Genomic DNA, 23,452 nt, shown 5'->3' with positions numbered 1-23,452 from the left:
CACCTTACTCCCTTTAGTGCCCTCTACTAACCCTCCCTCCTGCCCCGGTCAGCCCACCTGCCAATTACTGACTGACCCTGCTGTTATGGATTGACTTGTGTCCCCCAACAATTTGTTTTGTAAATCCTAACCTCTATGCCTGTGCTTATAATCCTGTTTGGGAATGGATTGTCTTTGTTATGTTAATGAGACAGGATTAGAATAGGGTATGTCTTAAATCAATTTCTTATGAGATATAAAAGAGATTAAACAAGCAGGCTAGAGAAGCAGGATGGGATAAGGTAGATGCCAAGCCACATGGAAATCTCTAAAGAACCAGGAAGCAGAAGCTGAAGAGTCAAGGACCTTCCTGTAGAGCCGACAGAAAGAACGTTCTCTTAGAGCCAGTGCTTTGAATTTGGACTTCTAGCCTCCTAAACTATGAGAAAATAAATATCTGTTTGTTAAAGCCACCCACTTGTAATATTTCTGTTATAGCAGCACTAGATAAATAGGACACCTGGTATACAAAATACTGGGCTCTACTGTTCCATGTGGGATCAGGTTGAAGCTTAGAACTCCAGCTCAAACCACATCCCTGCCTAGCTCCTTCCCCTGCCTTGCCTATTTCCCTCACTCCCTTTCTCCTGAGAGCATTCCCTCAGTGAATCATGTACAGTCAAATCCCAGAACACTTATACCAGCAGCGTATGGGAATATTTATTTCTAAAACCTTCTTCTAAACTAGATGCTATCAGTCTTTGTACTAAGTGAAAAATAGCAGTGTAAAAAATTTACATTTTTATTACTAGTTAACATTTTCATATGTCTATTAATCATTTATTCTCTTAATTTACATGTTTATATTTTTTGCTTATATTTCTATTGGACAATTTTTCCCCCCTTATAGATATTTAGATGCTATAATGTTATAGGTGGAGCCCTGGTGACACAGTGGTTAAGAGCTATGGCTGCTAACCAAAAGGTTGGCAGTTCAAATCCACCTCTCCTTGGAAACCCTGTGGGACAGTTCTACTCTGTCCTATAGAGTTGCTATGAGCTGAAATGCACTTGATGGTAATGAGTTTATATATGTTATAGATAATAATTTTGTTATATATGTATTAACTATTTTCTTCTAGTCTGTTTTTATTTTTATCTTGATAATGTTGGGTGCTCTATCAAATGTTATGATTTGAAAGGTCCTTCTTAGTTAAAAATTATATACATCATTGTCCTGTGTTTTTTTTCTGGTATTTTTATAGACTTTTTTCCCCGTTTTGAGAGTGGTATAATAGTGAATATAGTGGTGATATTCTTATACTTGGATTTTTCTTTTTATGCCTTTAGTTATGGCTTTTAAACTCAGACAGTTTGGTGATTGAATGTTTGGAAAATTCTAGAAGTATCAAAAAATTCCCCCTGTTGGAAGATATTTTGAAGGACGATTCCAGTTCTGCCTGGAATACCGTCAAAGTCCTGTATCAGCCATGCATCAAAAACAGAAATGAAAAGTAAGTTGTGCTTTTGTTTTCTCATTCTATATTATATTTTAGTTTCTATTGCCATGTTTGGTGTTTAAGAAATTAATGAACTAAATGACACTGTACCATTTCCCTCCTTGAAGCTTCTAGGAGTCATACTGCTAAATATTATACTTTCAAAGTAGATTGAGTTATCCCAGATGAATCATGCTAACATGTAGAAAGCTTGCTTTTACTGAAAACACTTGGTCTTTTTCTTGCAGTTTCAGCTGCCTGTACATATGGGCTGCAGTGCTAAATTAGACTTCAGCAACTATGACTATTTACTGATAACGCTCTTCCAGGCATTGGGGACACAATAGTGAACAAAACAAAAAGCCTGCCTCCTGGTGTTGCCATTCAAATAGGGGGATTGCAGACCATAAGCAAAGCAAACACAAAATAATAAAAAACATATATAGTTCTTCCTGTCCTGTAGGGTCACTATGAGTTGGAATCAACTCGATGGCACTGGGTTTGGTTTTTTTTTTTTTTTTTGGTATGTGTCAGGCACTGATCTAAGGGCTTCTAGCTCATCTAAGCTGAAAAACAACCCTATGAGGCAAGTACTGGTGTTATTCCCATTTTAGAGATAAGGATGGTAAGCACAGATGTTAAATCTCTATTGAAAAATAAAGCAAGATAAAATACTTGGAGAGTGCTGGGATGGGTATAGGCAGTTACCATCTTGTATTGAAAAGTCAGGGGAAGTTCCTCAGATAGGTTGATATTTAAGTCAAAAACTTGAGAGAGTGAGAGAATGAACCATGTCTGAGGGAAAGACATTCCAGGCAGAGGGAATAGCAAATGCTTTATTTGAACACATTGGAATTTTTATACACATCCTGTACTCTCAAATTGGTTTGATCACATTTGTTCTAAGAACAGAAAGATCTGCATCTTTTTCTGGGAACTAAATAAGACATTTAAAAAAGATTATTGCTTTAAAAAAATTATAAAAGCAGTATAAATCATAAAAGAATGAAACAGTACAGATATACATAAAGTAAAATTTGAAAGTTCTTCGTCATGTCCATCTCCAACGGAAAAAGTTTGGTGTGTATTCTTCAAGTCCTTCTTCTGTTCATCTTAAACTAATTTGAATAATACCATATGTGTGTGTGTATGTGTGTGTGTGTGTGTGTGTGTGTGTGTGTACGGGGTAAGTACGTATATATTTACACGCTATGTTGTGGAGATTCTTTCCGTGTATATGCTTGGCATTTTATGAAATTGATATGCTATAAATTAACTATTTTTCAATTGATGGATGTTTGAGTTTTTTTTTTTTTTTTGCTTTTATAATTATTATTGTATATGTTTTGTGATTATATGCAAGTTTTTCTGTAAGAGTGATTTCTAGAGGTAGAATTGCTGAGTCAAAGGGTATGGCCATTTAAATTTTTTTTTATTGTGCTTTAAGTAAAAGTTTACAATTCAAGTCAGTCTCTCATACAAAAACTTATACACACCTTGCTAGCTGCTCTCCCGCTAATGAAACAGCACACTCCTCTCCACCCTGTATTACCCGTGTCCATTCAGCCAGCTCTTGTCCCCCTCTGCCTTCTCATCTTGCCTCCAGGCAGGAACTGACCATATAGTCTCATGTGTCTACTGGGCCAAGAAGCTCACTCCTCACCAGTATTATAGCCATTTAAATTTTTGATAGATAATACCAAATTGTCAAAAAGTCATTGCCAATTTGTACTCCCACCTGAAGTTTCTATAAATGCCTAATTCCCTACACCATCTAAACTGTCATTTGGATTTTTGTCCATATGATGCCAATCTAAGTGAAAAAGGTTCGTTTGACTATCCTTGTGTTTCACTGAGGCATGGTCAGAGAATATAGTTTATGTGTTTTACACTTTGGGGAATTTGTTGAGTTTTTTTTGTGTGTATGTGAGACCGACTTTTAAAATTTTCATTGGGTATACTCTCTGTTGACCATTTTGTGTGTGTGTGTGTGTGTGTGTGTGTGTATGTACCTTAAGATTTAGATTTATATAGCCAAGTTTATTAAAATCTTTTATAGTTATCTTTTTGTATTTATTTGAAATGTGTAATTTTGAGAAAGGTATGTTAAGTCTCCCACTATGATGATGGAAAACCATTTTGTTCTGGTTTTGATGTGTTTTTGCATTATATATTTGGAAGCTATGTTCTAAGTACATAGAGGTTTGTGACATGACAACTCAAATGATTGCACATTATATCTGTAGGAGACATTGCTCTTGTCTCCTTTAATTGTAATTTTCATGCTGTTAGTTTCTGTATTTACTCTTTATTTAACTGATTTGTTATTTATTTTTCTATTTCTTTATTTTCAGTGTCCTGTGACATTTTATCTTAGGTATATGTCTTGTAAGTCACATGTAGCTAGATATTTTAATTTTAATTTTCCAAATGTGAGTCTATTTTAATAGTCAATTTAGTTAATTCACATTTATTATGATTATTTATATAGTTGCACTTAGTCCTGCCATCTTTTGGATTGTTTACCTTCTTTTTGCGTCATTTCTTTCCTCCGAAGACTTGAAAGTAAAAACATCTATTTCAGATTTCTAATGTTTAATTTTAAATTTTAACATATGTATTTAGACTTAGTTTTTATTATCAATATCTAGGTTAATTAGTATCTATACCCTTCAGTAGAAAAACAAAAAACTCTTTACAGGGTTTCACATTTCTTAATCCATTTTTCACCTACCCCCTCCCTAATGTTGAGGTCATCTAGGATTCTGATGATGGTGGTTGTGTTTTTTCTTAAAAAAACGTGTCAATCCAAAGTACCACTCTGTTTGCTTACCTCTTACTCTCTCATGTATCATGAGCATGAATGTTTTTATATTTTTATTGTATAAGTCCATTTCCATAACAAATATGTAGTATTGTTTGGTATGGTGTAAAAATATTTACAAATAGTATTATATGTATATCTTTGTAATTTTCTTCATTCAATATTATTTCTTTCACTTTTTAATTTGATGTGATATATTCTAATAATTCTGTAAAACTGAAACTGGAGTCAATACTCAGATATCTGGAAATGTCTTCTGCCTATTTTGTCTCTTTGAAAACCTTTAGGATTTTATCTTTGTGTTTTTAAGATTTCATGAGGATGTATTTAGGTGTGAGTGTTAGCTCAAAATTTTCTCTATGCCATTATCTGTTCTTGTTTTATAGATGGAATATTCTGTCAATCTCTGTGAAGATAGTAATTATATTTAAAGTCTTCGCTGTATTAACTCTTTCCCCTTAAGTGTTAAATTCTTCTTTTTTGAAAAGAGAGGTTGAGTTTGGTACCTCTCTTTCACAGTGTAGATTTCCCCAAATGTTTGGTGATTTTACTAGAGTTATTGCTGTAGAACGTGAGCTCCATGTGAGCCAGGACCTTGTCTGTCTTGCTCATTACAGCATCTAGGTGAGTACTCATAGTAGGTGCTCAAAACATGTTTGTTAAATGAATGGTTCATAGTTTTCTCTTTATCTTTGCATTTGAGAATTACTGCTCATCTTAGTTTTTTTTTTTTTTTATTGGTGACTGTAGGTTCTTGTTACCATTATCTACCTTTAGGGATGAGTGCAATAAAACTCAAAGGATATTTTGTCAGGCTGGATGTGCTAGTTTGCCTTTTGGGTGTTAAGAAACAAGAGGTAATTGTAGAATCGGTTATAGTGATGAACCTTGTATTCACTATTATGTAGAATCTTTATACTGCCTTTCTCGAAGAATGTTACAAGGATTCAATATGCCTGTGCCATTATTTCATTCGTTTTTTACTGTCTACCTGACTAGAAATATAATGACTATAGTCAGTTATATTCTGCTGTGTTTCGTTACAAGATGCTTTATTTTTTTAACTCCAAATGTCTAGGGGACAAGTTGATGTCCAATAAATGAGTTTGAGTACCTCAGTTGGCCTGTTTTGTGTAACTACTTTTGTTGTGCTTTTCCTCCTGCTAATGTTTTAATGTTTGAGTCTGTGTCTCCCAAGGTAGGAAGAGAATTTCACAAGCTGAGTAAACATCCTGTGAGTTGTTTACTTTGGTCTTTTAAGGATATTAGCATCGTTCTTTTTGGGTATGACTGAGCAATCTGTAGACTGTTGCCATATTTTTGGCACATTGGGTGGTGCATTAACTATTTTAGTCCAGTTGACTAGAATTTTTTTTCTAGTGGAAGTTTGGATTGCCAGATGGTAGTCTAAAAGAGGAAAATAGCAAATGTAAGTATGATTTTATTTCCTTGAGCACACACAAAAAGTGGCATGTAATATTTTTAGACTGTTCTTTCTAGCAATAGATATATCTTTCTTAACATTCTCAACGTTAAGAATGTTGTTTTTTCATTACCCCCTTTCCTTCCCATTTTTGCTGTATGGTGAACACCAATGTTTTTTTGTTGTTGTTTTTACTTCTCCAGGTATTTCATTAGAGGAATTTATTTTTTATCTCAGCATTCATATTAGAGTTTAGAGTCAAAATATTAGTTTTTTAGTTATGGATTCCATCTAAGTTAACTTCTGCAATTTAATTTCTTTAATGTATCAATCCACTTGTAACTTCATCTTCTCTAGACTTGAGGTGATTTTACCCCCAGGGGACTTTTGGCGATGTCTGGAGACATTTTGGTTGTCACAGCTTGGGGTAAGGTGGGGAAGGAGATACCAGCATCTAGCAGGTAGAGGTAGGGATGTTGTTGAATATCATCCAGTGCATCCACCCCCACCCCCACCCACAGCAAAGAATCAGCCAGCCCAAAATGTCAGTAGTGCCAAGGATGACAAACTCTGCTCTAGGCTGTCCCCTAAAATCAAGACCTGTCTGCCTTTTCTCACTAAGTGTTGCAGCCCACTATTTTCTCAAAATTGTATTTGTGCCAGCAAATACGAGAAAATTTTACTGTGGCATTAGGTAAAATCTCTATAATCCCACAGGCTGAATTTGTTAAATAAACAGGATAAGTGGTGAAATATAATATAAATATTTGTTGTTACACTTCTTTATTCTTTTTAAATTAGGGAAATGTGAAGAATAGATTTCTTTTCATGTAAATAATGGTGAGAAATTTCATAGGTGTCAAGTCTCTTGTTCTCGTATTTTAAAAAGAACTTGGGGAGTGTAATTATTAAGTGTAAATAAGTGTTATTTTTTTAAAGCCTAAATTGAATTTTCTTCACTGTGCAAGTTACATAAGCTCTAATATTGGTACTGGTTCTTCCCACCTTTTTCAAAAGATGAAATGTCCAATTTAGGAATCTTGAGAATTTGAACTGAGAAAAACCATTCTACAGCCCTACATTTAGTAGCATTTTCCTGTAAAATATATTGAGGAATGAATGATGAAATGTTAGATTTAACTCCTGGTTTTAGTAGAATTGAGAAAGTAACTTTTATGACATAACTAGGATTCTCTATGCTGGCTGTATATTGGTAAATACTGCTTCTTAAATGTAAGTGTTATTTTTGCCTTAAGATAGTTATTGCTTTTTCTAGTGAAATAAAAACACATACAAACCATACCCATATATATTGCACACATGTAAAATAGTATTAATGATCATTTTTGCTTGTGAAGGACTATTTCTTTATCTTCCCCCCTTTATCTCAGCAGTAAAATTGAAACTGTGCTTGATTTTGATGCTCTGCACCTGGTGTGGCAGAGCATATTATTGTCCAAAACAGGAGATAAAATTGAATAAAATTGGGTGGTTTTGAGGAAGAAATTTAGAGGAACTTGTCCTTTTGATTGATGAAAACATAAAACAAACCAAAAATTAATTTATGCTATTTTATATCCAGCAGAATATCTTTAAATTCTGTTATTTATTAATTGTATAACCTGGTGAAGCACTTCATAATAACTTATTTAGATAGCGTGTGAATGGGTTTGCAAGAATAAATAGGTGCTGAAAGAATGAGTGAATGAATGAGTGCCTCAGTACCACCAACCCTTAAAGAGTACTTTATTAAACTACATCAAATAAGTATTTACTCTACTTCCCCATGTAGGAGTCAAAGAGTGACATTTCAGTGTATACCAATTAGGGACATTGTATTTACAGGGTAGGATAAACTTGAACATGAGATAAGAATGGACGGTACCACTATTTTAACTGCAACTATAGCCATTTTTTTTTTTTATAGCCATAGAATTTTAAGAGTTATTGAAACTTCAGAAATTACTGAATCCAATTCTTATATTTTGCAGAGGAGTAAACTGAAGATCAAAAAGAGAAATAGCTACAGTTATTCAGTTTGTTAGTTAGTGATCAAGCCAGAATTACAGCCAGGTTGTCCTGATTCTAAATTTAGTACTTTTTCATTATATCATGTAGTCCCTCACCATAAAATTTTAGATGTGAAAATGTCAGATAAATGTTTATTTTTCTCTCCAGAAAAATTCCCCTGGTAGTTTATGATCTGTCAGCATTTTGATTACTCCCCAAAATATACTGTTTACTATACTATAAAAAAAAAATACTATAGTCAGTGACTATTTATGCATCCTTAATATGTAAAATCAATAGCAGAAATTTCTGATTTATAGAATGTACATATCTCATGTTATAGATCAGAATTTAAGGGTGCAAATGTGATTTTTTTTTTTTTTTTTTAAGAAGTGCAGTGCCCTAATTTCATAGAACAGGAAGCCATTGGACGGAAATTAATCTAAAAATACAGGAAAGTAGTTAGGTGCAATGGGAACATATACATGCTTTCTTGGAAACCACTTTTCACACATTTAATTGTTTATACCATATTATCACCAAGACTTAGCCATCTAAATCTTGGGTAATGTTTCTAGGAATGATTCTTTATTATTAAGCAAGTTGAGCATACACCTCCTTCATTTGTAATTGGGAAAATCATTCCTTTGATTGGACTATATAGGTACAGTGGCTTAAACTCAAATTTATTTATTTGAAATGTCTGTATTATCAGTGAATTCATTTGTAATCATTAGAGATACAGGAAATAAGACCACGGCATATAATAAAAGTGAGCTTTTTTCCCCTAGAGATTCTAGTAAAAGCAGGCTTCCTGTGAAAAGCAATTCATCTCTTGAGATTGCTTCCTTGAGGAAAATCTGGTTTCCTTCATCTGATAAAAGGAATGTGAGATGAGTATAGTTGTGACCTGTGAGAGTAAAAAGGAGAAGGGCCTGAGATTGGATAGAGGAAAGGAGTATGCATATAAAATTGTTTCTTTAATGTGTTTTCTAATCTTTATGTTAGTGTTATGGATTGAATTGTGTCCCCAAAAATGTGTAAACTTGGCTAGGGTGTGATTCCTAGTATTGTGTGATTGTCTACCATTTTGTCATCTGATATGATTTTCCTATGTGTTGTAAATTCTACCTCTATGATGTTAATACAGCAGGATTAGAGGCATTTATATCAAGGAGGCAGGACTCATCTGTAAAATTAGGTTGTTTCTTGTGTCAGTCTCTTTTGAGATATAGAAGAGAAGTCAGTAGAGAGACAGGGGAACCTCATTACCACCAAGTAAGAAGAGCCAGGTCCTTTGGACCTGGGGTCCCTGTGCTGAGAAGTTCCCTAGATTAGGGGAAGATTGATGACAAGACCTTTCTCAGGGCTACAGAGAAAGAACGCTTTCCCCTAGAGCTGGCACCCTTAATTCAGACTTCTAGCCTCCTAGACTGTGAGAGAATAAATTTCCCTTTGTTAAAGCCATCCACTCGTATTTCTGTCATAGCAGCGCTAGATAACTAAGGCAGTTAGAAGGGTTCCGTTTTTTTTTTTTTTCTCTCTCTCTTTTTTATTATCTCCTTTTACTTAATGTAATTGGTGGTCCTGGTGGTGCAATGATTAAAGTGCTCAGCTGCTAACTGGAAGGTCAATGGTTCAAACCCACCAGCCATTCCATGGGAGAAAGATATGGCAGTCTGCTTTCATAAAGGTTACATGGACTTGGAAACCCTAGGGTGGGTTCCTACTTTGTTTTATAGGGTCTTTATGGATCAGAAGCAACTTGATGGCAATGGGTTTTTGGAATGTATTTGGTATTGTATGTTATTCCAAAGCAGGAGAGTGAAGATCTCTGCCATATGGAACTTATGGTAAAGTTAGCCAACAGCGTAAATGTACAAAAAATTCTTTCAAAAGACCAAGTTCTATATAAATGCTCAGAAACAGATTTTCATGAAGAACATTTATTCATTAGCTGAGTTGAAGAAAAAAGTTGGAAGTACTCACCTTCAGTTCCCCCTGTAAAAGCTGAAAATGGCTTGGCAGGGAAAGTTTGCATGTTTTCATATGTTAAATTTTAGGGCCAACCAGTAGGCTGCTACTGATAAAGTGGTGTGTAGCTAGCCCACAGGGACTGGGTCGGGGGTGGGGAGGTGGGCGGAGCAGTCATCTACCCACAGATAGTCCCATATATCTACTTAGCATATTGGGACTCTCCCCAAAAGCTATCATTTCAAAGAATGGGTTCCACAGCTGAAAAAACCACTGCTTTTTGTGACGTGAATTTCAACCAGCCTGTGCTCGAATTCATTGGATAATAGCAAGCTTACTACTTGCAGAAGCAACTACATTGAGAAAGTTCTAATGTTAAAATGGTCTTCCTTTTGTTGGACTGAAATTTGCCTCCTAGGAACTGTCATTCAGAGCTACCAAAAATCAACCTACTGATTCTTGGGCAGATATATAGCCACCAAAGCGTATTAGTGGTTACACAGGTTGGAGGGAGAATGAAAAGGAAAGCCATTGCTTAGGGGGCACTGAATTTCTGTTAAGGGTGGGTGGTGAAATAATTTGGGAGAGGGTAGTGGTAATGGTTGCATAACATGATGAACATAATGTCGCTGAATTATATATGTAACTTGTTGAGCTGACAAATGTTTTATAATGTATATTTTTACCATAGTAAAAAAAATTAATCTACTGATTCTTGAACATAACAGCTCTTTAAATATTCGGATAATCTGACACTATCTCCTAAGTTTTCACTTCTTAAGGCAGCATCCTAAAATGGCATGGTTTCAAGCTTTCTTTTCCTCATGCCATCTCTTTTTCCTCTTAGCCACCTTTCCTAATACCGTGTTGATTGTCTATCAGTAGATGTTGGCCTAGCATTCTGTCAGCTACATGTAGATAGGGTAAACTGGAGAGAAGCCAGAACTAGGGATATATCCTACAAAGCTGTGTTAGGTCATTTAGTGGTAAAGAGAAAACTGTTTTCTGTGGAACTGGACAAGGAAGGCTGGATTTCAAAATCCATGGAATTTAAACTATGTACATAAAAGTTTTCAACTTCAGGTATTAGATGCTCATTTTTTCATTTATTCATTCAGCAAATACTTATTAAATGCATACTATTGTGCTCATAGTGACCATGTGCACAACAGAACGAAATACTGCCCGGTCCTGCACCATCCTTACAATCTTTGTCATGCTTGAGCTCACTGTTGCAGCCACTGGGTCATTCCACCTCATTGAGGGTCTCCCTCTTTTCCGCTGACCCTGTACTTTGCCAAGCGTGATGTCCTTCTCCAGGGAATGATCCCTCCTGACAATATGTCCAAAGTATGTAAGATGCTGCCTCGCCATCCTTGCTTCCAAGGAGCATTCTGGTTGTACTTCTTCTGAGACAGATTTGTTCGTTCTTTTGGCAGTCCATGGTACATTCAGTATTCTTCACCAACTACTGTGCTATGTATTGGGAATACAGTATTGAGCTAAAAGAGACCCTATGTCGTATCTCACAGACCTTATTACACTGTAGTGGAAAAGGCAAATAAATGCAAAATTGCAACCTGATCAGTGGTATGAAGAAGAGATATATGGTGCTATGAGAGCATATCAGAGGGAGACCAACCAAGTCAGGATAGGATTCCATGAAGAATTGATTCTTGACTCATATCTGAAGCATGAGAAGGAGTTAATTGTGTGAAGAGCATCTAGACTAGGGGAAAAGCAATACAGAAGGACTTGGGGTAGGAGAGAGCACAGTGATTACAGTTTCCTGTAATGGAGAGGGTGAGAGATAGAACTTTGGTAAGGAGGAGTCAGATCAACTCAGGGCCCTGAACAACACTCAAGGAGTTTTGTCTTTTTGTTTATCCTAAGAACAATGAGAATCTATTGAACATTTTATCCAGAAAGAAGGATGAGATGGCTTAATTTATGCTTCAGAAATAACATTCTGGCAACCCCATACAGAACACTTAGATATGGGTAGCTCATATAGGAAGATATGGCAGTAATCTGAGAGAAAAGATTTTGATTAGGACATTGGCAGTGGTAGCTGAGATAGATCTGAGAGATACGTAGTAAGTAAAATTGCAGTGCTTGGTGACTGATTGAATTTGGGAGATGTACCACTATTCACTGAGATAGAGAACATGGGAAGGAGGTCACTTTAGGAGAAGATAATGAAGTTGTTTTATATATGTTGAATTTGAGGTACCTTTGTGTCATTCAAGAGGAGATATCAAGTAGAAAATTGAATATATAGACCTGGGGTTCAGGTGAAAAGTTTGAGCTGAATTAACAAATTTGTGTGTCATCTGCATATTGGTCCTCATTGAATCTGAGGGTGTGAGTGAGATTGCTTAGGAAGAGAGAATGGAAGAACTGAGCTGTGAAGAAAACTTGTATTTATGGACCAAGTAGAGGAGGAGAAGCCTGGAAAGGAGGTTGAGGAAAAGTAGCCAGAGAGGCAGGAGGAAAATCAACAGAGGAAGTGGTCAGATGCTTCTGAGAGATCAGGTAAGATGTTGAATGTAAAATGTGCATTGGACTTAGATTACAAAGGTCATTGGTGACTTTAGCAGAGGTTTTTTTATTTTTCGTTGGGCAGGGGGGTGTGGTGTTAGGTGGGCCAGGAGCTAAGTTGGAATAGATGAGCAGTGAGTGAGAGGTGATACAACAGAGACAAAAAGTATGGACAACTCTTTCAACAAGTTTGGCTGTGAAGGGAAGGGGAGAGTTAGATTTGGGGATATGGAGATGATTGAAGGTTGGCAGGTGGGGTTAGACCCTTGAGTCTATTTAAAAGCCAATAGAGGGGATCCTGTTGAGAGGAAGAGGTTGATTACATATGAAAAAGAAGTGATGACTGATAAAGTAAGATATCTGACACAATAGAAAGGGCTGGTATGTCAGTTTCAGGTGGGGCATTTAGCCTTGGGAGCAGCGATGGCTACCTTTTAACGGTGGGGGGAGTCAGGCTTTTGTTATGGATGGAACAGTTACAGTTTGGTTTGAGGAAGATGAGAGATGTTCTTCTGCTGGCTTCTGTTTTATCTGTAAAATAGGAGTTAAGAACAAAGAGGCATAAGAGGGAAAGGGGTGGAGACAGTGGGTAGCTGGAAATATGAGGAGACAGGATAAGGTATAAAATGTTCATTCAGAGAGGAAGTGAATGAGATGACTACAGATGCCTGGGATTGACAGGCATTGTTCACTGCCCATTTGAGGTTTGTGATCATGAACGCATAGAGTGATATTTATCTTGTTTTTAAAATGACAGACCACAGAATCTACGTGGCCTATTTTAATGGAGATTGAGGGTTTGGAAAGGGGCCTTAGTCATTGTAGAGGAGAAATTTAGCTTTAATTATATGATAATCTGAAGCTTCTCAAAATGATATTTTTAAAAAGGGCTGAAAATTATTGATGGGACATGATCTCTTTAAAATATATTAAGGAAAACTCTCTTAATGAAGTTTTAGCCCTTATTTAAGTATATATGCCCTAAGTTAAATTTTCTTGAAAAATTTCCATTTAATTTTTATAGTTCTATTTTGTAAGCAAATTTATCGGGCTATTGCAGGATAATGAGTATAAATGTACATGGTCTTTAGCATCTGCCAGAGTTTTAGTTTGACATTTGTGACATGAAGCAATTGAAATGTTCCTGGTTGGTTTTGCTTTTATTCTAGACATTAGGGGTGAAAAATAAACTTTCTATTCTAAGACCAGCTGGAGTAGAAGGAAGAAGTCAGTTCCTTTCAGTATCACTTGGGGATATTTTTATCCAGATGGCTACAAGAGCCCTCCAAATGCTTGTACCTTTATTGAAAATCAAGATAAATTGAACATTATATTATTGGCCTTCTCATTGTTTAGACTGGCTACTACTGTAACATCCAGTGGTGAGGGCAAGTGCTTGTCTCAGGGTCTAAGGCAGGGTTTCAGGCCTCAAGCTTCCAGCAAAAGCTCTGGCCTCCATAGGGTACCCTTAGCATCATAGCTCCTTCTCAAAGGCCAGAGCCTTATTCTAGCCATTTTCTTTCTTATGTCAGAGGAAAATTGCCTACCCACCCTAAAAAAATTAATCATTCCTAATTTTCCAGGTGAATGAATGATGAAGGCATTCTCCTTGTAAAATAATTTTCAACATCATAGGTAAAACTCAAATTACTTTAACCGCCATTTCCAAACCCAGTTCCCTCTTCATAAGTTACTACTGTACCAGGTTGCTATGTATCTTGCCAGACCTTTATCTAAACATATACATATATATGCCCCCTAGATGTAGATATAGAAATAATTTGTGTTTTCTCTCTTCCTTTTTTTTTTCTTTCTTAAACATAAATAATATATGGAGTCCCTAGATAGTGGAAATAGCTAATAAACTTAACTGCTAACCAAAAGGTTGGCAGTTTGAGTCCATCCAGAGGCACCTTGGAAGAAAGGCCTAGTAGACTACTTCTGAAAAAAATCAGCCATTGAAAATCCTGTGAAGCACACAGGGTTGTCCTGAGTTGAAATTGACTCGACGGCAACTGGAGAAAGATCTTTCTGCAATTTTTTTCACTCAATGTTATATCCTCTTGGTGTATCTAAATGTATCTCTTCTTTTTTTTTCTGGGTAGGATATATTCCATACTGTAGGTATGTCGTGTTTTATTTAGCTATTTTATTAAAATTATTTTTAATTTTTTTCTCTAGTACTAACAAGTCTACAGTTAAGATCCTTGAACATGCCTCTTTGTGTGCCTCAACAAGAATTTCTTTAAAGTCGCTGGAAAGAAGTGGAATTTATGTTCCTGGGTTATATTTGGTGCTGTGGGTAAGCGTTTGGCTGCTAACCAAAAGGTCAGCAGTTCGAATCCGCCAGCTGCTCCTTGGAAACCCTATGGGGCAGTTCCGCTCTGTCCTATAGGGTCACTATAAGTCGAAATCGACTTGACAACAATAGGGCTTGGGATATATTTATTTTAAAAAATTTAAACAAGCTTTAAAAAAAATTTTTTTTTGTAGTAGCTTTAGAGTTATAGAAAAGTTGCAAAGGGTATAGTACAGATTGTTCTCGTGTATGTCTCAAGTAGTTTCTTGCCAACATGTCCACATATGCTTTTACTCCAGTCATAACTGAAACTGCTGATTTAAAGATCTCAAGTGAACACCTGGTAAGCAAAATCATTTGCTTTTTCTCAATCCTTAGTATTCAGCATTCTTCCACCATTTCCAACATTGGAAGTGTCTGCCTTGGCATTCTCCTGATTTTTCTCTGGCTTCTTCACCTTCTTCTCTTCCTCCCTTGCCATTTCTACTTTAGCTTGCTAACAGGATATTCTCCCTGACTTCTTTTTCTCTCTTGCTAAGCTCATCTGCTCTCATGGTAGCAACTCTTTGTTGAGTAAAAACTTTGAAGTTGCATTTCCAGTCCTACCTTTCACTTAAGCTCTTTGCTTGCCATCTCCATCTTGTCTCTAGGTTATTTCTGCCAGATGACCCCACTGACTTCTCAAATCATTATGTCCAAGGCAGAAGAAACTCATTAACTCAAACAGGTTTCCTCTTATTTATCTCTGTCAATGGCATCATGATTCTCCTAGTCACCCAGGCTCGAAACCTAAAGTTGGCCTTTAATTACTTTCCACTTCCCCCACATCCAACCATTTACCAATCGTGTTTATTCTACCTTCGAAATCTCCTTCAAATTTATTCTTTCTTTTCTTTTTAGCATTGCCGTCCTAATTCAGCTGTTTGCCACTCTTTATGTGGAATTTACGAGAATGTCTTCAACCTGTCTAAACTCACTAATCTGGCCCACATTCTGCAGCTAGCCTGGTCATCCCAATCATATCACTCTCCTGCTTCCTTTTGCCTACCCAAAACCTTTGACTCCTTGAATTAGTATCTGAAGTCTTCTATACCCAGTCTCCAATTCTCCTATGTCTGTCATACACCATTATGTCTAATCAAATGGATTATCTGCATCTTCTCAAATATTCATTCTTCCATGCAGGTCATATATAGTTCAGTGTGGTTAAGAGTACACAAATACTAAATAGGACTCTAAGCTTTCCATTTCAGCCAGTACTCATTTTATTTTTATAATAGTTCTATAAGAAAGGGATTGATAATGGAAATATGGTATCTTTGGTTATAAGTATCCTTGCATGTGTAAGGTCTTCATGACAGACTTAGAAAAAAATTTCTTCTATTTTCCATAAACTGTTCCTGCCATCTTTGGGAATTATAAAAAATAAATATATGTAAACTTATTCTTTGCCCTACGGACTTTTTTTTTTTTTTACTTTTGTTTCCTCAGCATTTGCTATTTCCATCATTTTTTTTTTCCTTCTAGCAAAATAATGATACCTTTACTGGTGAAGTGACTTACCTTTGCTAATTTTATCACAGAGTTCGTTTCTAAATCAATAAGGCTAAAAACGGGAACTTGGGAGGCACAGCTGACATTTTATATGCTAGGTTGTTCAAGTTAACTCTGAAAAGTTATGCAGGCATAGTTGAGTTTTCTAAAAAGAAATGTTACCTGGGTTTAGTAAGGTTTATATAGAAACTCTAGACCGCCTTTCCACTTTTCTTTTTCTAAGATGTAATATTTTTGTGTTTTTTGCACATCTATGTACTCTTCTTTTTTGTAAGCTTCATACAACTCCCCGTAAGATTTTGATATTGTAAGAGTTGATATTGTAGTTTAATCATCTGATAATAATATTAGCTATCACTGATAGAGCTTTTACTGTGCAACAGACTTATTGTAAGCTTTTTAATCATTATATCATTGAATCCTTATAATATCTCTGTGCTGTAGGTACACCATCATTTACAGAATGTAAGGTACTTGCCTAATGAGGCATAGCTAAGATGTAGTGGACTTCAAACTCACCAAACCCATTGCCATCGAGTCCATTCCGACCCATGGCAACCCTATAGGACAGGGTAGAACTGCCCCCGTAGGGTTTCCAAGGAGCAGCTGGTGGATTCGAACTGCTGACCTTTTTGTTAGCAGCCGAGCTCTTAGCCACTGCACCACCAGGGCTAAAACGGGCCTGTCTTCAAAGCCCTTGGTTGTTTGTGTCTGCCGCGTGTCCCTCTTATGTCTGGATTTACAGAACATCATCTAAATCCTCTGCTTGTGAAACAGAAATGGTGGAAATGCATTTGTTTACTAAGAGCTGCTCTCCTGGAACCTTGGACTCTTTGGGTTTATACTCCCAAGTCTCCTGTAAACCCCCAAGTAAAAGCACCTAACCCAAAAAGTTGTCTACCGAATGAAGCCTAAACTTGGCTACTGCTTTTAAATCTAATTCAACATCTACTCTTTTTTCCCACCTGATTGCAAGTACCAGTTGTAATTTGCTTCCCACTAAACACATCTTAGTTTGTTTTCCTATTACTATGTACCTACAAATGGCTTCAAACCATCTTTGTCCTCTTTGAGCTGACTCCCTTCTCTTTTCCACATTTGACCCACATGGTGATCTCTTTTTCATATTGCTGTTCCTGCTGCCTTTAAAGTCTTTTTTCATTATTCTCCATGTCAAGCTCTCATTTCTGTCTGGGCTTCTTTGGACCTGACTCCAGTACTACTCTTAACCTACCACACCCTCTTCCCAGTAGGGGTAATTGTCTTAGTCATCACAACCTCCAGACCCACCTTGACTTACCAGCTACTTTTTACCTCTTTAATGAAACCGTTTGTCTCTGTTTAAAAACAACTCCAACAAAAACAAAACTATGAGGCAAAGAATTGTTTTAAAATTCTTTGTTCTTAGCAAAATTCTTACCTAAACAGTCTTTGGAAAGTTATAAATATATTCTAATTATTAGTTCAGTTTATAATTCAGAAAATGTGTTGTTAGAAGAGTGAAGTGAACCCAGAACACAGTTAAAATGACCATGCAATCTTCTAATTGAAAAGACGACCATGAGGCTTTATGATAATGTCGGATGTATTTCTTAAATTCAGTAATCTTACCTGGTTTGGAGACTTCAACACTCAGAGATAAGGCAGTTGTAGGAATAATTGTTTCACGTATAGTTGAGGGTGATCATTAGGGCATTTGATGTTGAGATGACCTGAAGTGCTTGGGATACTTATAGCTTGAAGAAGAGCATTTGGCATGAGTGTGGGACTTCAGGAGTCCCTGGATGGCATAAGTGGTTAACACCGAAAGGTTGGTGATTCAAACCTACCCAGAGGTGTCTAAGTAGTAAGGCCTGGTTACCTGCTTCTGAAAGGCCATAGCCTTGAAAACCCTATGAAGTGCAGTTCTACTCAGCACACTTGGGGTCACCAGGAATTAGAATCAACTTGGTGGCAACTAGCAGCAACAACAACATGAGACTTTAGACAGACATGGAGTCCAGTCCCAGATTTTCTGTTGACTAAGTTAAATGACCATGCCAAGTCACAGCCTCCTCTCTGGGCCTTGATTTCCTCATTTTCTGAAATAGGTATACTTAACATTCTTCAATTTTATGGCTTTGGGGCAAATAAGTGCTTTAAAGATTGTGATCTCAAACTCTTTATTGTGTTTAGTTTTCCTTATAAACTGAAGGCATAGTTTTCTCTTGCTGCAAGTTTTTAATTAACACAGTCCGTAGCCTCAGATTCAGTTCAACAGACAAGCATTTAAGCCTCCTGTGTGTAGTATAACTTTCTGCTGGGAGATAAAGAAATACAGATATAAATAAGATATAATTCTGACTTCCAGAGTCTCAGTATTTAATTCTTGAAACTGACAAATTATATGTGAGCTCTAAAACCTCTATAAGATACATGTCCTCTGTCTTAGATACAAACAAGGGACTTTCTTTTTAATTCTAGCTAAAGAAAGCTTCATGGAGAAGATAGCATTTGATTTGAGAATAGGGGGATAGACAAATAATGGGACAGAAAGTTAAAGAGGAATCAGTTTAAGCAAAATCACAATGGTGGGAAATTGCAGGATTTTTTCCCAAAATGTATTTTAGAAAATGTCGATAGGTTCTTTGGGGGGGGGATGGGGAGCAGGTACCATGGTCCATTACTATTGAATGAGATCGTATTTGTAAAACATTGTTGTTAATGTGCACTAATTGTTGACTATTATCATTATCATTTTTGTTACTAAATAAATTTTGGACTCAGTGGGTTCAGTAAAATTATAGTAATTTTTTACTGCTTTACTGCTCGGTGCCATTAATATGCTAAAGTCAGTTATGAATTGTTATGAGGAACATACAGTATGTAGCATTTATGAAGCTTATGTGATCATGGAACCCTTTTTCATGGCTTATCTGATAGAAACACTAGGCCCAAAAAATACACTTTTAAGAAATTGCACAGGAAGATACTGTATAAAATGGAGCAGAGTGATTAAAGGAGCCCTGGTGTCACAGTAGTTAAACGTTCGGCTGCTAACCCAAAGGTTGGCAGTTCAAATCCACCAGCCACTCCTTGGAAACCCTATGGGACAGTCCTGCTCTGTCCTGTAGGGTCGCTATGAGTTGGAATTGACTCAATGGCAATGGATTTGGTTTGGGTTTTTTTAGAGTAATTGAATATAGGAAGAGAGATTTTCTTGAGATTAATTGAACCAACAGTGGAAAAATAAGAGTGTAAGGATATTGGAGAATGTATTTACACACATGTCAGCCAGTAGGTGGCAGTGTTTGCCAAGTACAGCTTGGTTACAAGCCATCAGGAATGAGTTGAAGGAGGACAGTCACATATTGGTAATTTCCAAGAGTGTCTGTACATTGAAAGAAGAGAATTTTTTAAAAAACCAGAAAAATCCAGTGCCATGGAGTCGATTCCGACTCATAGTGACCCTGTAGGACAGAGTAGAACTGCCCCATAGAGTTTCCAAGGAGCGCCTGGTGGATTTCAACTGCCGACCCTTTGGTTAGCAACTGTAGCACTTAACCACTATGCCACCAGGATTTCCCGGGAATTTATAAGGGAACTTAGATTTATTTACTATTTTAATATGTTTGAAAGCACTTAAGTAATGAATTGGAGTTTGCTAACACATGTGCGCGCACACAGGCGCACACACACACACATAAGAATTCTGCCCCATGTCTAGGCAGAGATAAGGTGGAAGATGTGTTTATTTATCCTATCAAGTAATAGACACAGTATTATGTGATAGGTATACATTAGTGTATAAAAACATCAAAGTCTTTGCTCTTGTAGAATATTTAGTCTAGTGATGGAACTAATCTATATCTAGTATTATGTATTATTCAGGATATCACTACTTATCTGGTGACTTCATGAAAAATGCCCAATAGACAAAGTTAGCTCCTAGTAAAGGACTCAAGTAGAAGTAATCTCTCACAGGGTTTATAATATTAACTGTGCCGAATGACATCAGTATGCATACCATCCTTTCATGTTGGACTCTATCCAGTGTGCAGGGTTCCCAGGCATTGTAGATAAAAGTAAGTTGGCTTCTAAGGACTTGCAACTACTGGATCTGCTATACACACATAGCCAAGAGGTACTTACTACTAAACCCATATCCTGCACAGAGGAGGACAAAAAGTGGAGAGGTAACCAACAGTTCCAAAGCTCTTGCTCTGCTTCTAGCTCACATTTCAACTGGATACTTCAGTTTCTCCTCCTTGATCCTCACTTCCCTAAAGAATGCAGAGACAGACTAACTACAAATCCCACTCCTTTACCTTTGAGACTTGACCTACAAATGTCGGATGGCATATTTGACATCTTGGCATATTTATATAAATTTGCTATGCGTGTTTGCACTGAAATCTATTGAAACAAAAGAGAATTTAATAAAAAAAAAAATTTTAACTTACAGCTTTTTTTTTACATGAAGATCTTTTATTGATGCACTTGGGATTTTTGCAGGTGACACTAATTAATGCTAATGTGATTTATGCATCTAATTCCCTGCAAACATACTGATGATGCCTGGCATCTCTACCTCCTGAGGCCATGTGCTTGGCAGCTTTATAGATAAGCAGAGCCTGGGTGAAAAGCCTTAAGGGAACATTCCAAAATTTGGGAATTCAGCAAATGCTCAGGGGAAAACAGTTGAGTTTTTTCCAGCCAGCTTAGAAGGTAAAATCTTAACTATGGATTGCTATGCCTGTTTTGTTCATTTACTTTTTTAACATTAAAAATAGTGAATCTCTCTTTTTAGCAAAATTTTATCCTTTTTATTTTCTTATATAAGATCTTCCTTAGTCAAAATTTTAGGGAGAAGGATTTACTTTTAGGTCATTGGAACATAGCTCAGGAATTACCATTCACTCTTCATTTTATAATTTAATTCATTTGGGAAAGATAAGATTCTATTTAGATGTTTCTATAAAAATGATTTCTACAAAATTTACAGGGTTATTATTAAAAATTGCCTGATTTCTGCCTAACTTACATTGATGAGTCAGTGACAGGTATTTTATTTAATAAGTGTGGTGCTAGGGACATGAGGGATTTCAGCAGATTAAACATAATCCCATTGTCTCAGTATCGTTGGGTTACTCGGAGGTATGTAACGGTTTTGAAATAATGTCCACAAAATCTTTGATATTCTTCCCTTCAAGAGATGGAGCTTAATTTCTCTCTGCCTTGAGTGTGAACTGAACTTAGTAACTCTCTTCTAATGAATAGAACAAAGTTGATGTGACAGAATGTGATTTATGAGAATAAGTCATAAAAGGCATAGCAGATTCCTTCTTACTCTGCCTCGAATTGCTTGATCTGGGGGAATCCAGATACCAGCATGAAGACATCGAAGCCAATGGAGCATCCATGCGGCGAGGAACTGAGGCCTCCTGCTCATAGCTATGTGAGTGAGTCATCTTGGGAGCAGATCTTCCAGTCCCAGTCAGATCTTCAGATGACTGCAGCCCGTGCTGACATCTTGACTGCAGCCTCACACTTGACTCTGAACCAGAGCCACCCAGCTAAACTATTTCCAAATCCCTGACCCACAGAAACTGGGAGATAACAAATGCTTGCCGTTTTTAAGCCACTGATTTTGGAGTACTTTGTTATGCAGCAGTTGATAACAGATACAAGATACAAGACCAATACCTGGAGTCCTGGAGATATTACCACCACCTGCGACAAATTTCAGGGTGTCTGTGAGCCCCATGAAATTAGATAAAAAATTATGTTTATATATATGTGCATTTTTCTTGGCAAGTATACATAGCTTTCATCTGTTTCTAAAGAGAATCGTTAATCTCTAAAAGATTGCAAACCCCTGCCTTAAGTGTTTTGTTCAAAGGAAACAGAGCAGTGGGAACCAGAGATATAGACAGAAAAGTTTCATTGAGGGAAACTTTCCTTATATACAGGAAATACTTGTTGCATGTTTGTTGTCAAAGACTGGAATTGAATTAGGCTTTAAAAAGTGAAAAGAATTTAGATAAGCATGTGGTACAGAGTTATCTTTCAAAGTATGCTTGATTGCTTTAAATCAGAGCAAACTTTAGTCAGCAGGACAAATCCAACTCCTCCTCTTATGACAGGTGTCCCACAAACCTAAAATACTATCTGACACTTTTTAAGAAAAAGTTTGCTGACCCTTACTTTTCAATATTGAGATGAAGTTAGCATTCTTTTGGCATAAAAGCAGTAGCTAAAATGCATTTTTGTAACTGATAGGTGAATGCACTATACATCATGTAGCAGGCTGTCTTACAGGTAAGTAGGAAATTAGCGTTTACTCCCCAAGCCCTGTAGGAGTAATTGCTATCCTGGCCTAAGAAAGAAGAGGCTATCTGGATAGCCTTCCAGAGAAATGAGATTTGTAGAGCAGAGGGCAGGAGTTAATGATGCTGGATCAGAGATGGACATCCTAGGGACCTTGAATTGCTAACAGTAGCTCTTCAACTGCAAGGGGCATAAATAGGAGACACCTGCTGGTACTTGTTACCATAAAGGAGCTCTTTGCTTCCTCGGTATTTGTCTCTACTCAGCTCTTTTTTTTTTTTTTTTAATCTGAAGACTCTCACAATCTAACCTACAAATGATACCTACGTTATTTTGAAATAAGATGCTCGAGGGCTGGATTCTAGACCATTTCCTCTCTAATACCATTTTGTATAGTGTTGTGAACTGTACTGTCACTATGAGTTACTGATTGATTCTTCCAGATAAAAGTGATGCTCATTTTGGAACTCTTCACCTCTGATTCTCTTTTCTTGCAGTTAATCTCCTGGTAGTAGCTGGTTTTGCTTTATACTTTTGATTCTAATGTGCTAAACATTTATCCTTTAATATCTAAGACATGTCTCAGCCTTAAAGTCTAAAAAGGAAACATTGCAAGTAGTGGGTCAGGTCAGTATTGTACGCAGTCTTTTGTCATGTTTCTACTGATTAAGTAGTGGCTCAAGAGCTCTACTCAAGCTTGATAACTCATGTGAACACTGGTTAATGTCCTCAGCAGGAAGAGCAGTTCCCAAATTCATGACTTAGGCCTTGTATTCAAAGCTAATTGTAGAAGAGTTTCTGGGTTTATGGTGGTTATGTCAGTGAAAGTGTATTTGTTTTTCTCACATCTTGTCCTTCACTGAGGAGATGAGTTTCTCAGACTACTTTGGCTAACTTCTTAAGAATTCTAACAAAGCTTATAACCTAATTGATTGATTTTTGTTATGAACTGTTTTTAATTTACAGAAAAGTATAGAGAACGATTTATTTTCTTACTCCCCAGGTTTTAGCAAACCTTGCTATGTTGCCATCTTTGATAT

General features: G+C 36.6%; 1 protein-coding gene across 7 annotated transcripts in view; it reads left to right on the top strand.

The window, feature by feature from the left end:
- Window positions 1-23,452, top strand: part of UBE3D (ubiquitin protein ligase E3D) — a 318,973-nt gene that overhangs the window by 43,918 nt on the left and 251,603 nt on the right. For all 7 annotated transcript variants that reach the window (XR_007518703.1, XM_049896368.1, XM_049896358.1 and 4 more), the window contains exon 8: window positions 1,330-1,493. Coding sequence is in view for 6 of the 7 variants with exons in the window: in XM_049896368.1 (XP_049752325.1) it covers window positions 1,330-1,493 (164 nt within the window). In the remaining variant the exon portion in view is untranslated. The remainder of the gene's footprint in view (window positions 1-1,329; window positions 1,494-23,452) is intronic.

The sequence above is a fragment of the Elephas maximus genome, chromosome 1 (assembly GCF_024166365.1).
Source record: "Elephas maximus indicus isolate mEleMax1 chromosome 1, mEleMax1 primary haplotype, whole genome shotgun sequence".
NCBI lineage: Eukaryota > Metazoa > Chordata > Mammalia > Proboscidea > Elephantidae > Elephas > Elephas maximus.
The sequence above is the reverse complement of the archived record's forward strand: the minus strand, read 5'-3'. Positions and strand labels throughout refer to the sequence as shown.